The sequence below is a fragment of the Quercus lobata genome, chromosome 3 (genome assembly GCF_001633185.2).
Source record: "Quercus lobata isolate SW786 chromosome 3, ValleyOak3.0 Primary Assembly, whole genome shotgun sequence".
Lineage (NCBI taxonomy): Eukaryota > Viridiplantae > Streptophyta > Magnoliopsida > Fagales > Fagaceae > Quercus > Quercus lobata.
In genome coordinates, this window is record NC_044906.1 from 16,014,577 (window position 1) to 16,031,191 (window position 16,615).

A 16,615-nucleotide genomic window follows, 5' to 3' on the forward strand; every position below is an offset into this window, starting at 1 on the left:
CCGTGAACGTAATGACCGACAAGCCCTTGCGAAGGGCACTGAGTAATCCTGAAGCCGCAGGTCGACTGACACTGTGGGCAATAGAATTGAGTGAGTTTGATATCAAGTACCGTCCGCGTGTGGCCATTAAAGGACAAGCTGTAGCCGACTTCATAGCGGAGTTTACGCGTGACGAGGACAAGGGGGCAGAAAAACCCCCCAAGTGGAGCATCTTCACCGACGGGTCATCCAATCGGCGAATTGGAGGGGCCGGCATAGTGTTGCTGTCGCCCGAAGGGGACAAGATCGAATGTATGGTCCGTCTCGACTTCCCCATTACCAACAATGAAGCAGAATACGAAGCGGTGGCGGCAGGACTCGACCTAGCCAAAGCCGCCGGAGCTGAAAGTGTGGCCGTCCATTGCGACTCTCAAGTCGTGACCAATCAAGTAAACGGAGACTACGAATGCAAGGGGGAAAGGTTGAAGAGATATCTTGATCAAGTGAGAACGAGAGTCAACGGACTAAAAGCGACGGTCGTCCAAATCCCCAGGGGAGAAAATGAGCTCGCCGACCGGCTAGCCAAAGCCGCCTCAGCAGAACATGTGATGACACCGGGTAATGTACTTTCCTTCGTTCAACTCTTTCCACTAATAGACCCCGACAATATGCAGGAGATACGCTCCGAAAGAAACTGGACCACCCAGATAGCTTCATACCTGAAGGACGGGTTACTGCCACAAGAGAAGGAGGCAGCGAGGAAGCTGAAAGTCCAAGCGGCGAGATTCGTCTTGATAAGAGACGTTCTTTACAAGAGAGGATTCTCCCGCCCTTATCTAAGATGCCTCGGGGTTGAAGAGGCAGACTACGTAATGAGGGAAGTGCACGAAGGGATATGCGGGAATCACTCTGGATCGCGGTCGTTGGTGCACAAACTGGTACGAGCTGGGTATTACTGGCCGACCATGCAGAAGGATGCCGAGTCGTACGTTAAGAGCTGCGACAAATGCCAGAGGTTCAGCAATTTTATCGGACAGCCAGCTGAGGAACTGACCCCTATGACGGCTCCATGGCCGTTCGCACAATGGGGACTGGATATCATGGGACCCTTCCCAACTGCGGTAAGGCAGCTCAAGTTCTTGGTAGTGGGTATTGACTACTTCACAAAATGGGTAGAAGCGGAAGCCTTGGCCACCATTACAGAAAAGAAAGTTAGAAGTTTTGTTTGGCGGTCCATCGTATGCAGGTTTGGTATTCCTAGAGTCCTTGTCTCGGATAACGGGAGGCAGTTCGACAACAGCCACTTCCGGGATTTTTGCACACAGCTAGGAATAAAAAACCACTACTCATCACCCGCCCATCCTCAGGCCAATGGCCAGGTTGAAGTCACGAACCGATCCCTGCTAAAGATTATCAAGACTCGGCTCGAGGGGGCAAAGGGAATATGGCCCGAAGAATTACCGAGCATACTGTGGGCGTACAGGACAACGGCGAGGACTCCGACAGGAGAGACGCCATTTCGACTGACATACGGGAATGAGGCGGTCATCCCCGCAGAAGTTGGCCTCACAAGTTACAGGGTTCACAACCATGACGAAGGCAGGAACGACGAATCAATGAGGCTACAGCTGGACCTGATAGATGAGGTAAGGTCGGCAGCGGAGCAAAGGATCGCAAGATACCAGGAACGCATGGCCAGACATTACAACTCCCGGGTCCGACACAGAGACTTCCAAGTAGGAGACCTCGTACTCAGGAGGGTCATGGGTGCAGCTAGAGACCCTACACAGGGAAAGCTCGGCCCCAACTGGGAAGGACCTTACCGAGTCACGGCATGGAAAAGGAAAGGAACATACCACTTGGAGACTACGGAGGGGGAGAAGCTACCGCATCCATGGAATGCGGAGCATTTGAGGAAATACTACCAGTGATAGTAACACGGCGAACGGCAACCAATTTTCCATTTGGCTTTTTATTATAACTATTTATAAGTTTTTTCTTTAACATGTGTTTCTCTTGCTACAATCCTGTCGTGCCTTTTTTAAGCCCAAGGGGGCAGACACTTTTCCTTTACGCAATTAGATACCATTATAATCTTCTTCTACTTTGATGTCACTACAATTGTCCTCGAACTTAACGAATGCTAGTTTAAAGTCCATAATGTGGACGGATCACCAAAACGGTGAGAATTCTACATGTCCACAAAGTAGACGGATCACCAAAACGGTGAGAATTCTACATGTCCGCAAAGTGGACGGATCACCAAAACGGTGAGAATTCTACATGTCCATAAAGTGGACGGATCACCAAACGGTGAGAATAATATAAGTCCAAAAGTGGACGGATCACCCAAAACGGTGAGAAATTCTACAAGTCCATAAAGTGGACGGATCACATAGACGGTGAGAATAATACAAGTCCACAAAGTGGGCGGATCACCCAAAACGGTGAGTAAATTCTACAAGTCCGGAAAGTGGACGGTATATGCGTCATAATGTGGACGGATCACCAAAACGGTGAGTAGTTATACAAGTCCACAAATTGGACGGTGTAGCCTCCACAAAGTGGACGGATCACAAAGACGGTGAGAATTATGCAAGTCCATAAATTAGACGGTGTATCCGCCACAAAGTGGACGGATCACCGCAATTCAACACTTCCACAAATTGGACGGTGTACTCCTCAAAGTGGACGGATCACCCAAAACGTTTAATAATTCTACATGTCCATAAAGTGGACGGATCACCAAGACGGTGATAATTATACAAGTCCATAATTTAGACGGTATCAGTCTCAAAGCGAACGGATCACCGTAATTAAAATTAGAGATATTTACGCACCTAAAACGGTGAATAGTTCTACATGTCCGAAAAGCGGACGGACCTACAAAACGTTTAGTAATACTACGTGTTTGTAAAATGGACGGTATAGCAAAAACGGTGAATAAATTACGTACATACATAAAGCAGACGGCTCTAAAACGCCCACAAGGTGGACGGACAACATGACGATATAAGTCAGCTTCAATAGTTTAGCTTATAAGTGGACGGATCAACAGACGAGCTTGTGCAAATTAAAATTCAAAATAAAAGTAGACGGAGAAAATCCTTAACGGATACAGATCACGAAAAGACAATGAATGAAAAGCATTGTTCAGTACAAATGAAACTTCAACCAAACCGTCTACAAATTATTAACAATACATAAAAAGGGAGACGGATCCTCATCAACAATTATATGGGTTACTCTGCTTTATTGGGGTCGACAACAGCGACCTCATTCGGCATAGCGGACTCTCCGTCACCCTGAGCTGCCTCTTCTCCAAAGAGATCCTCCGTATTTTCGGAGGCGACGGGTAGAGCAGACGTCTGACCTTGATCAGTTAGTGTTATCATGGACAAGTCCAGATCTGGGTAGGCCTTCTTCACCTGACGGAGCGAATCGTCGAAGCCTTGAAGGAACGATCCTGCCAGCTCCTTCAACAAAGACTCGGAGTTGCGATATTCGCTGACGGCGTCATCCCTTGCATGACGGAGTTTTTTCTTCAGATCCTTCACCTCGTCTGCTTTAACCTTCAAGGCCTTCCCAGCCTCCTCCGTCCTCTGTTCAAGTTCTTCTCTCGTCTTCTCAGAGAGTTCGAACTTCTGCTCCATCGTGGCCTTCCACTTGTGCAGCTGGCTAAGCTCCTCTTCCGTCTGCCCAAGTTTTGACCGTACCCGTTCCAGAGCCGCTTCACGGTTGAGGCAGCGGTCCATCAAGCCCTTCATCATAACCAAGGACTGAAATAGACAAAATTAGAAGTGTCAAAAATGAAACTAGGGAGTGGACGGACATAAACTGAAGGATAAGGAAAGTTACCTGTCCGACGGCAAATAACCCCGTCTCCCCCATCACCTCCGTCGAATGATTCCCAAGATCCTCATAATCCTCTGCAGAAAGTATGGACGTAAGCTTCTCCAAAGCGAACTTCGAGTCCTCACGGAGAAGGGGAGGGGGCTTCTCCCCGCTGACGGGTGGAGCATGCATTAGGCCCTTACCGGCCCCTTGTTTAACTTGGGTGACGGCCTTAGGGCCCTCAGCCATCAAGCCCACCACGGGCTCCATTGACACCTTTGGCTGCTTGAGTGGACGGTCAGACTTTGGTGGCTGCTTCCTCTTACCCGATGACCCCGGCACACTGGGAACAACGATCTCACCCGTCTTCTTTTGCTCGACGGCTAGAGATTTTATCATTGCCCTTCTCTTGGCGTCGTCCATTTCTGCAATACAGGACGGATGATGATATTTTTTCAAAAATAAAATTTCAATTTCAAGGGTAAAAGTAGACGGACTCACGTTTGTGTATTCTTTCGTCGTATGCAATGGCCTCACGGGTAGGTTCTGGACCGTCACAATACCAGTGTATTGTCTTTGGATTCACTAACTTAGCCCAGGTCCTTTCCTCTGGCCTAGTTTTTCTGCAAATCTCTTCAAGGAAACTAAATTCCTCGAGGCTAATCTGCGGACGCTGTCTACCTGCAAAGACAGACGGTCAAAATACGCACATAAAAGTGTACGGATATGTAAAAAAGGACAAGTAAGACGGATATATACGTAATTGGTTTATTATTCCCCAAGTTGTATCGACGGGCATGTACTCCGTCTCTCCTGGACGGTTCATCCATCTGTCACCCTCCAGGAAGAAGTAGCGACTCTTCCAGTCTCTATTTGAGTCTGGGGTCTCAAAGATAATCTTCAACAGGGGACTTCGACTAGCAAAACGGTACAACCCCCTTGATCTGTCAATCTCATCTGGACGGTAACAGTGAAGAAATTCACGGACCGTCAATCTCCTTTCTCCGTCTGACCATGCACCATAAAGAATCTCCATTGTTATGAAGACCCTCCAGGCGTTCGGAGAAATCTGGGTGACGGACAGTCCCAGGTAATGTAAGAGTTCTCTATGGAGTGTAGAGAGCGGGAACCGAAGTCCAGCCTTCAACACCTGCTCGTACACTCCAACGCCTTCTACCCCGTCATAATAACATTTCTCCGACACGTAGGGGAGACGGATTGGAATGTAATCTGGTATCTGAAAATTGGTTCTAAAGGTACTGAAGTGTCTCTCCTGGATGACGGACGTGAACCTATGCACTGTCCACTCTGGTAACATGATGAACTGCCTTAGTCCATCAGCACCCACAACGGACTCCAGTGCTTTATTCCCGTCGTCAGCAGGACCCCCTATTTCAATTATCTCCACATCCTCACTTGTTGAGGACGAAGAGGATGCAGACGGACTCCTATCTTCGCCTGGACTATCTTGGTCTTTATGACCGGACGGGTATACACTCTCGTATTCCGTTCCGTCACGAACCACCGATTGGTTACTTGACGCACTAGACATTTCCTACAATTAATGATGAAACCTAAGACTTGACGGGTTTAAAAACATTGACGGGTATAGTAAGCCTAACAACAATGCTTGGACGAAAATGTAACTTGAATGTGAAATTGAAGTAAATACTTACCACACCTGGCGTAGAACGGGTGACGGTTGTGGTAATTGGTGGTTACCAGTACTCGACGGATTGCTCTGACAAGGTTGACGGTTCTCTCTGGCAGACGTTTTCTGTTTGGAAATGCGAAAATGAGAGATTGAGACGCCTCATATATATAGGAGATGCACGGAAGACGAAGCGACGCTTCGATCCTATACAACGGCCATTCAGAGATTGACACGTGGCATGCTAATAAATGCTGACAACCTGTCTGCTCGCATCAACAGTTTGTAACCGTTGACTCGATTAAACCGTCTGAAATTGCAAGATACCCGTCATCATGTCTGACGGTTAAATCCATATGAAACCGTCGTCCTATCTGACGGTTGGATCCGTCAAACATTTTCAACCTTCTGTTTCGCGAATCCCACTCCGTCATCAAAATACCCGTCACGCCCATACATTAGAATCGTCACCCCATTGGTCCTTTGACCTAAAAGCAGACGGACCATTGGGGTGAAGGGGGCAACTGAAGATAGTAAAATTTAGTCTGATGGGCCTATCTTAATGGGCCTGACGGATGGGTACTGTTTGGTCTTTGTAAAGATGGGTCCACGCGCTCTGAAGGCCCATCGCAGACAGACATGGTAAGGGCCCATGATCCGAAATCTCTATTTGCCTAGAAAAGCCCTAAGATCCAATAAGGGAAATTGTATCAAAGTCCCACATTGGAAAGATCTGGAGGTTAAGAAGAAAAGCAACTCTCTACCACTATAAAAAGGAGTAATATTCACGCAAATCAAGGTAAGATGATTTGACCCTCTCTAATGCCTCAAAATAACTCAAGGGACGAATTCTGACTTGACCTTCGGAGGGCTTTTGGCCGACACCACACCGGTGCTCTCTAAGGGTTCTTCTTCCGTTCGTTCTTGTTGTGCAGGTTCGTTGACTCGCGAGTACGGTGTGACTTATTGGTGACAATTCTCAACGTCATCATCAATAAAAATTTTTCAAAAAATAGTATATTATTATGTACCTTTAAGACACACGTTAATGAAATCCTTCCTATATTTACTCAATATTTAAATGGAAAAAGAAAGATAGAGAGGCAGAGTGTCTGTATGTGGTTGCCCGTTTCACATTAAGCAAAACAATGGTTGCCTTGGCGCATTAAATGGGAAATAATAAGAAGGGAAAACAAATGAGAAGTGATTCATTTACAACATTTTCATAATAAATTATGAGAAATATTAATAGATGTCTTTAGGGAAATAGTTAACAATTTATTTAAAGAAAGTTTTTATGGGAAATAAAAAGCAATTTATATTTTAACAGTTTTTTTCATTTCCCATTAAATTAAGTGGTGTCAAAATTTTTTTTAAATGAATTGTCAACCACTGACCTAAGCGCACTCATTAGTATGTTCTATAAAATATAAATAGTAAGTTGTTATTAGTTCTGAACAATTACTTAAATTACTTTTTTACCCACTAAAAACAACCTACACTTTAAAATTTGTTGTGAAAGTGAAGTAAAAATATTATAGACATAGTATTTTTCAAAATAAATTCCAAATTTTAGTAACTTGTAGATAATTGAGGCATCAACCAAATAAACCTTTTTGATGGTTGGACTTGCAAATTAAAGTCGCATCGCTTCATTCTTCGGTTCACATTCAAAATCACTAAGCCACAAATTAAAGCTAAGAATATTTTGAAAGCTAGAGTGAAAATGCACGGAGGAGATTTAGATTTTTTTGCGGGCTTTATATATATATATATATATATATATATATATATATATATATATATATATATGTATGTATGTATGTGTGTATGTGACTTTAATGACTAATCCAAACAAGGTCGTGGAAATCCAACTACATGGTGATACATGTTCTAACCCGGCCTGTACTAATGGAGTTCTTCTACTCACAATAAAAATAAAAATAAAAATAAGTGTCACAGTAAATTAATTAAAATTTTATATGGACCGACTACAACTGAAAACCAAAGTATTATAATAAAAAATATTGTCATATAGACTAAGGTATGTCATAAAGCTTAAAATTGCTACGTGATTAAGTTACCCACTATAGGTGCATTTGGCGCAAGGTCTCTAGGTCTCATTGTAATAGTGGCATTGTTCCCGCAAGTTCAAGTCCAACTTCCCTCCAAAAAGCTAAATCTATGGTACTGGTTATTGGGCATTGTTAGCAGGTCTCCTTAGAATAATTGTTAATAAACTATATTATGAAAGTTTGGACATAATTTTTAGGGAAAATATAAAAAAAATTTAGCAAAATTAATTCTTAAACTAATGCCCTTAATTAGGGCATTTTTTAACATCTCTCGTATTATGTTTCACTGGCTTGTAACTCCATTCATATACATGAATACACTTAAAGATATACAATAAGTTGCACAATATAATTTAAATACTATTGATATTCATTTTTATATTTTGTTAACTATTTAAAAAACTTTGTAAGGATATTATTAGGTATAAATATGTAAATTGTCAATTATTTTATTTTGTGAAACACTTTTTTTTTACGATTTATTTATTCTAGACTCTTTGGTTTTTGTACTTAATAACTCACTTAAATGAATATTTATAATGTGGTCCCAAATTTGATTTTAAAATTAAGAAATAGAACTCTTTAAGAATAAATAATTTAAGACATATGGTACAAAATTAGAATTCTAATTTAAGTTTCTCTCAGTTTCCCCTATTTTATATAAATATATATATATATATATATATATTTCTATTTATTTGTACTTTGGAGGTTTGGGCTTTATTTTTTATTTTATTATTTTGATTAAACAATAACCTAAAGTGAGGCTCTTCATGTACCCCAACAACATAAGGAAAAACTAGGCTATTGGGTTTGGTAAAGCTTCTAAGGGTTGTCGGGAACATTTTTGCAACAAGGGCAAAAAATATAAGATTAGCCTAAATCTCCCCAGGGTTTTTTAGAAATGTTTATTTTTGGAGAGTCAAACTCAAAATTCCAAATGTATAATAAACAAAAGGCTAATGGTGTTTTAACAGGAAATAAATCAAAATGCCATAACTGAAATACAAGAAAATGCAGAAAAAGTATACAGGTCCAAAACTTCGACCTACAATCAACGCAAAGAGGAAAGTGAGAGAGGATTTGAGGAAGAGAGGGAAGATTCTACTGTACCCATATTTCCACCCTTAAATTTCAAAATTTGAGAATGTTGGCTAGTTGAATAGGATTTTGCTCTAAAGTTTTAGCTATGTGGGTAAAACGTGGTTGGATGATTTTTGAGTTGAAGAAAGGGTCTTATATTGAGTTTGGGGAGTTGCTAATGACTGGTTTTTTGGTCGTAGAAGAGGCTTTTATCCTCCATGACACTAATTTGGTGTCTTGGCTTGGGTTGCTTTTGTTTAGGGAAGAGTTTGACATGCTTTTAATATGATTTAGGTAATAAAAGGGGTTTGCTCTTATTGGAATACTCAACTAAGTGAAGGCTAGTTGCTGGAGTTGGTCAATGAGATCCAACTATATTTTAAAGGCAAAAGTGGGTTAGAGCAGAAACTTTGGGCCACAGTCAGCAAGAGAATGAAAGTTCTTTTGGGGTAGAAATTTCAGCTACAAAACCTCCTCCATGAGCTTGAGATGCTACCAGTGTCCCTTACCCACTTGATAGCACGCATGGGCTGGCTTATAAAAAAAATTCCAAAAGAAACTGACCTATACCCCCCAAACCACACTCCTTCAATTTCCCCAATAAGTTGTATTGGCTTTGGGTCATGCTTAAAAGAACAAATAAAATATAATACATGAATTGAGCCCACAAGAAAGTTGAGCTTGGTTGAATCGGGCTTGTATGAAATGTGTCACGAAAATGAGTATCAACAAAGGTATTTGGGTATTTTATGTTTAAGACAATGGAATTCATGTACTTGGGTTGGATAGTTAGGGTGGTTTAGACATTTTAACTTTAGAATGGATGCTAATCTTGAAAACTTCCCCCTAATAAACAAACAGGCTAGTCCACACAAAATTATGAGTATTATAAAGCATTTGAACTCTAACTAATTTAGATGGCGGGTAGTATTGTAAATTACTCTCCAAATAGGATGTTAATTTTAAAAGTTTGAAGTATATGGTACATGTTACAAATAAGCTGATAATTATATTCTTTAAATAAACAAAAAACCATATAATTTATGATAGATAGTTACAATTTTTTTCTCAAATAAAAATTTGTTACAATTTACCTATTTTTGGTTGAGGTGGGGGACATTTATGTGTTTCATTTTTATGTATGCACAGAGAGAAATTGAGATCTTGTACTATAGCCAAGGTTATTGCACTATACAACACCACATTGAAGGGCTAAGATTAAAAGCGCTTTTGATCTTAGTCCTTGAATAAAAATTAAAAAAAAAAAAAAAAAAACTTTTAATTTCTGTTTTTTTACCTCTTTATTTATTTAACATTTTTCTCTCACATTAAGTTATAAACTATTACACTGAATCTAAATCCCAAAAGCAGATCAAGGGCAACAAGAAATCAGGGTAGTTGGATACACACACAAAAAAGGGGAGAATGGGCCCATATCCATCGCTGTCATCTGGAACAAGGATCCAATCCGACAAGTCAGAGATGAATGCAAGCCCAACTTCTGATTATAAAAAGCCCAAGTATTGGCGCGCGGACTAATGGATATGTTAGGTTTTGATAAAATCAACAACTAGTGCTTAATTAATATCTACGACTAATGACCTTTTATTCCAGTGGTGGAAAAAGAAAAACCACTTGAAAGTAAGAATACCAAAAAAAAAAAAAAAATCCAACCAACCCTGTCCCTTTCTGGAAATTACACTTCTAATATGTTTGGTTTAGATGAACTTATTTACATCTATTTTTTTTTTTATTGTACAGAAGTAAAAGTGTAACTTTAAAATAAATAAATAAATAAAATGCTTAAAAGTTTTAAATTTTGTTTTAAGGTGAAAATTAAGCTCACCCAACTAGAAGGCCGTAATTTGCCTCCACTATGCATTGTTGCTCAAACCTATTTCTTATTTAGTATTATAGGGATATGTTTGTAAAATTCTACAATTATTACTGTAATTTAATGTTAAATTTTAATTTCAATCCCCCCAATGTCTAATTGGAAAAGGTTTCTCTCCAAACTAAATTGGAGAGAAACCCTTTAAACTTCCCCTATCTCTTTTTATTGAATGTCAAATTTGAAAATTTAACGATTGGATTATATGTTTTTTTATGTTCTTAAAACATACATAAAATTTCATTCAAATTATATGTTATTTACTATTCGATTAATAAACTTATTTTTTATTTCAAATTTAAAATCTTAAATTTGAAATTTTGCAAGTATGAAGGATATAATAAGAACAAGCAAATCAATGGTTACATTTTCATAATTCATGTCTAATAAAACGATTAAAGGAGAATTTGAAGAATTTTGAAGAAAAATCTTGTCCTATCTAATTTAGTGTCAAAATTAACACTTACCTATTCATATTAAACCATTAGAGCATTTGTAATGTACAGCCTAAATCATAAGTGTTGCAATGGACACACTCAATTATGAGATGTTCACTTGAGCACTAACCCCACCCCCCACCCCCCACCCCCTCTTTGGTGTGTGTGTGTGTTTTTTTTTAATTACTCGATGAATTCTGAATACTAATCTCACAAAATCCTAGGTTTGGATTATTAGATATCCTAATTTCATTAAGCCCAGTTTAAGTTTGATGGTTTGATAAGTCAGCTTTAGACAGACACTAGATCAACATCGATAAGGCCCAGCTTAAACTAATGTGGACAACCGAACTTTTCGAAGCCCAATTCCTAAATTTGAAGACTGCATTTTGCAATTGCTAAAAGATGAGAGCTGGAGAAAAATCACACACTCTGACGGCAAAAATGGCCCATTAGCATTAATTTTTGAAATATTTAGCAACAGAGCACTGTTTCGGAAATAATTAGGGAAATACCACTTTTTCCGAAAACGCCGCTATAGGGCCCGAAAACGTCACTATAGGGCTTAAAAAACGCCACTATAGGGCCCTTTGAACCTGTTATGGGGACTTATAAAAAAAATTTTGCAGGAAAACGCCGCTATAGGGCCTAAAAACGTCACTATAGGGCTTAAAAACGCCACTATAGGGCCCCTTGAAACTGTTATGGGACTTACAAAAAAATTTTGCAGGAAAACGCCGCTATAGGGCCCAAAAACGTCACTATAGGGCTTAAAAACGCCACTATAGGGCCCCTTGAACCTGTTATGGGACTTATAAAAATTTTTTTCAGGAAAACGCCGCTATAGGCCCGAAAAAGTGGTAGATTGCTATATAGTTCAGAAACAGTGTTTCTGAGCAAATTATTTCCAAAATTGATGGTAATGGGCCATTTTTGCCCACTCTGACGCTTAACTACAAAACCAAATGCCGAGAGGACAAAACAGAAAAAGTGGAGGCCCATTTCCATTAATTTGGACTTTAGTAGATTTTTAATTATTATTAAGCACATTACAAGTAAAGAAGTCAGTAAGCTGGCCATTGTAGTGTAAATGATTCCATTTTACAACTTTTTTTTTTTTTTTTTATGCTTGTGTTGGTTAATCCTTGACAAAACGCATTTTACTTGTAATTGGCTATATCTAAGTTGGGTTTAATGTATCATCAAGTATGTGAAGTTTACTTTACAAGTAGTTTCATTAAAGATATGAAGATTGATTCAAAAAACAAGTGAAAAAAAGTTGTTTCATTAAAACTCGACACTAGTTTCAACACTAGCATCTATCAAGGATTAATGAGAGAGCTCGACACAAGCTCAATCTATCGAGACTTACGAATTCAGAATTCTCAAATCTAAATTTCAGCCCATGATGACTTGAATGATTAGGCTTTCTCTTTCTACAACCCTAGTCATATAAAAAGCTTATTTCAAAAGTCATCAAGTACGGAGACAGAGACTTAGAACTTATATACTCTGTGAAAAGCTACTGCATTTGTGCGCATTAGGCTTTTGTAACCAAGTGCTTCCTGATCTTCAACGTTTTTGAAGTGAAAAACTTTGCAACCAACAACAAATCAATCAAGTTGCTGGAGTTAGTCACGTACTAGGATCTGTGCAAAGGAGTTGGTCACAGATTGGAGATTTGTGCAAAGCGAAGAAGTCTACTACAAGATCAAGCCCAATTGGGTATTGGAGTGAAAATTCAACTGTAGGTTGGTATTTTGGGATAGGCCAGGGTAGTGGTAAAATTCTTCATACTTGTGACCGCTTAATTGTTAATTAGTGGATTATTAGGAGTGGTGATCTGAAATTCACCCAATGGGATTTTTGCCTTGCGAGAGGTTTTCCTCATTCAACAACAAATCACCGTGTTATTTAATTTCTGTTGCATATTAGTTTATGTAAAGTTGTGATTTCCAACTAGCCTTTGTTAGCTTTAATTTCTTGCCAATTTTGATTGTAATTTCTTCAATCGTTTCCCTGTATTTATGTGGGTTTTAATTGTAAGGGATGAGTGTGAGAGATTGGTGAAGAATCAAGCTTCAAAGAAAAATCAATTCAGTTCACAACTAGCTCGCGAGAAGCTTGCAAGAAACTATCCCACAAAAGGCCATGTATAAAGCACATGACTAAAAACTGAAGAGTCATGCCAGACTATCAAATTCGCGAGTACTTCTTAAGAAATGCCATCTTGCGAGGTACCTACGAAACTCTCTGTTTGGCAAAAAGATAAAGTGTTTTACCAAATTCTTTACCCATACTATAAATACCCTCATTACCCACGAAATGTAATGAGTGTTTTATAGAAAGAAAACCCTAACAAAAACACTTGAGAGGTTCTTAGCCCAAACACTTACCACACCCAATTTGAGTGTTAAGTCAAGTTTTGGTACCTCTGGGAAGCATTGGAATGAGCCATTTAGTGGCAGATGCAATCAGGCTAAATTGCGGGATCCAGAATGCTAGTGAAAACAAGACTCCGAGAAGTCCATTGGTAGCAAGAGCTTGGAGGGCTCAAGTACATGGAGTAGACTAAACTTGAAGGGTCTTTTGTTATTCGTGCACTCCAATTTTATTCACTAGTGGATTGATTTTGGCTTGGAGGGTCGCAGAGAGGTTTTTTGCCAAGTTCTTCATTTCCTCTTCGATAACACATCTTAATGTTATCTTGTGTTTGCATCTCTCTTCTCTACTCTTTAAGCTTGTTATTTATTGTTCATTGTGGTTGAATATGGCTTAGAGTAGTGTTATCAGTTTATTGCACTTATTTATTCTTATTCTGCACTTTGATAAGTTAGGGTAAAAGCAATCTAGCCGTATTTTTTAATTTGGGGTCTGAACAAGCTCTAGTGTTTTCACACTAATTTAAGCTTTCAGTCTATTTGGTGATTTATTGGTACCTCCATGATTTATATGTAATTTGACCTAATTAATCAACTTGGATAATTGAATTTATTAACCGGAGTCAATCTATAACCCAACAATATATATTCATCGAATTTTACTAATGTGCATTCCATAATCTCATCATGCGAAAGAGATGGGAGATTAACTGCACACCTAAGCAAGCATGGATTGATTCATGGATTCATGCCACTTAATCATTTATGATGTGGTTCAATAGACATTACTTATCTGGCACTTAACGGTAAAATTATTAACAGAAATGGATGGCAAAGCCAATATGAAAACAGAATCGATCAAACATGAATGGCCAAAAAATATATTTGAAATGTAAAAATAAAAAAAAACCCTCAAACTTTGAGGCCAAAAGAGTACTTTAGTTTTTATCTTGAATGAACAAAACAAACCACGAGAATAGAAATGAAAATTTCATCTCTTCTCTCTAGAAATAATAAAAATAATATTAGCGATGACAAATTGCTCCATTAATTGTGTCCTTTTTGTAAGCAAAGTGTTGTACAACAATGATGATGAGTAAAATATTTGAAATACATGGGGGTATATCATTATGATTTTGAGACTCTTTAGTTAATCCTTCCACCCAGAAAATATTCGAATTTTTATATGTCTAAGACCACTAAGTAGAATCTTGATACCATGCTAAAGGTGACCGAGACTTATCATGGCATGGTGTTTGCTTGTGTAGTGATCTCCATTTCTCTAATTTTCCAAATTTATTGCAAATTCAATCTCATGACAAAAGCCCGAAATTTCTATCTCTAAAGACTTGAATGCAAACAAGAGAATAATTATATTTTACTACCTTTGCTAGCTGCGAGGCTCACTGCCTGCTCTGCCAAGAGCGGGAAGGGAATGGCGCGGCACCGTATAATGGAGAAATAAATTGATATATCTTGCGGAAAATTTAAGTAAATGTTTATTTAAGAATAAATATTTTCCTTTACCTGTTGAGTTCTTGATTTTTTTTTTTTTTTTTTTTTTTTTTGCTCTTTTCATTTTGATTTTGGAGAGATAACATTAATATAGTTAAAAATGACATGTTAATTTAGAAAGTAACAAATTATGCTTTTGAAATAAAGTAGAATGAAGAAGAAAATAAAATATGACTAACCTTGAATAATCTTTTCAGAATTCATAATTGACCCCAAAAAATTTGGGAACAAAACTTTGATGGTGTTGTTGTTGTAGTATTTTAATAAGAGTAATACTACAACCACAAACTATTTTATAACATTTTTACAAAATGTTAATGTGATCAGCTTCTTATTGGTTTTCATCTAGGCCCACCATTAATATCACTTTTTTATTTACCAATAATCACTCACCATATAAGCATTTTGTAAAAAAATTTGTATCTCTAACATTATTCTTTTAATAATGGAGAAATTGTTGTTGATTATAAGCATATATATATATATATATATATATATATATATTTCTCATTTTCTTGTAAAACTTTCTTTAGCACACGCTGGCTAGGGGCTACTAGCTTACTAGTACTTAATAAATATGCACTGGTAATAGTCACCTCTTTTTTCCTCCTCTTCTAGTCCCCGTTCACTTACCATGGGAGATATCAACTCACCCAAAGCCAAATGCTGCACTGGTAATAGTGCCTCACACTTAATGAAAATAGAATACTAATATTAAAAACAACAAGCATTACTCAAGAAACAGCAAAGGAAGGGAACACTAAGAAAAATAAAGATAGCAGAGAACGCCAAGCATCATCCTCAACCAAACACCAGGAAAAGCTCTCAAAAAAAAAAAAAAAAAGAAGAAGAACAACAACAACAACAACAGAGAGCCCACTCAAGCACACATTACAAAATAACACCAAGCAGAGAGACCACAACAGCGAATACAGAGGAGACTAGCATCAACAATTGGAAAAGTGTAACTGCCCCTATAATTTATGATTAATAGTTACAATTTACCTTTTTTTTTTGTGGGGGGGGGGGGGGGGGGGGGGTGTCCAGGTTGATTTACGTGTTATATTGTTTATATGTATCCATAGAAATTACTGAATTTTGGCCTCCTCCTCCTTTTTTCAATGATAAGTGTGAGCTCAATGTTCAAGCATCTCGTCCACCTCGCCTTAGCACTTGGATTCAGGTTTGCAAGACACATTAGTACTAGGGTTGGCAAGGCCATCTAACACAGGGTTTAACTCATCACAATGAAAAGTAACTTGCTTCTAGGGAAAAAGATGACCAATGAATTCTATTCTCGCATTTATAAAAATAAAAATAAAAAGATACTAATCTTGCAAACTATAAGATTTGGATAGCCTAATCTGATATGCCCAATTTAAGTTTGATTTTTTTTTTTTTTTTTTGGGGAATAATACCTCTTTCATTAAACAGCAAAGAAGAGAGATGCATACATATTAAGCAGAGCAAAGGCAACAGGAAAATAGGGATATAAAAATAAAAATAAAGAGAAGAAGAAGGAAGAAGGAAGAAGGAAGAAGGAAGAAGGAAGAAGGGCCCTTATCCATCTCTGTAATCTGGAACAAAAATCCAATTCAACGAGTCAGAGATGTATTGCTGGCCCAAACTTCTACGTACTAAAGGCCGGCCAATTGTGAGCTAGAGAATTTACAGTCCTGCATATAAGAGAGAGAGAGAGACCAGCATTTAAGTTTTCCTAACAAAAGCTTTATATCTATTCAATGACTGAGGAGATGACCCAACAAGGC

At 38.5% G+C, this 16,615-nt stretch overlaps 1 protein-coding gene across 1 annotated transcript; it reads right to left on the reverse strand.

The window, feature by feature from the left end:
• Window positions 1–2,916: 2,916 nt before the first annotated feature.
• Window positions 2,917–5,567, reverse strand: LOC115979770. Its single transcript, XM_031101831.1, has 4 exons — window positions 5,490–5,567; window positions 4,315–4,494; window positions 3,838–4,238; window positions 2,917–3,758 (listed from the first exon to the last, which is right to left on the reverse strand). The coding sequence occupies exons 3-4, from the start codon at window positions 4,234–4,236 to the stop codon at window positions 3,222–3,224; spliced, it is 936 nt and encodes a 311-aa protein (XP_030957691.1). The 5' UTR covers window positions 4,237–4,238; window positions 4,315–4,494; window positions 5,490–5,567; the 3' UTR covers window positions 2,917–3,221.
• Between the last annotated feature and the right edge of the window lie 11,048 nt (window positions 5,568–16,615).

What these genes read in the sequence shown, in the direction of transcription:
- LOC115979770 (XM_031101831.1), bottom strand. Translation starts at nt 4,236, where the DNA reads ATGGACGACGCCAAGAGAAGGGCAATGATAAAATCTCTAGCCGTCGAG. An exon ending in GGTTATTTGCCGTCGGACAG is followed by an intron (nt 3,759 to 3,837) that starts GTAACTTTCCTT and finishes TGTCTATTTCAG; the next exon opens with TCCTTGGTTATGATGAAGGG.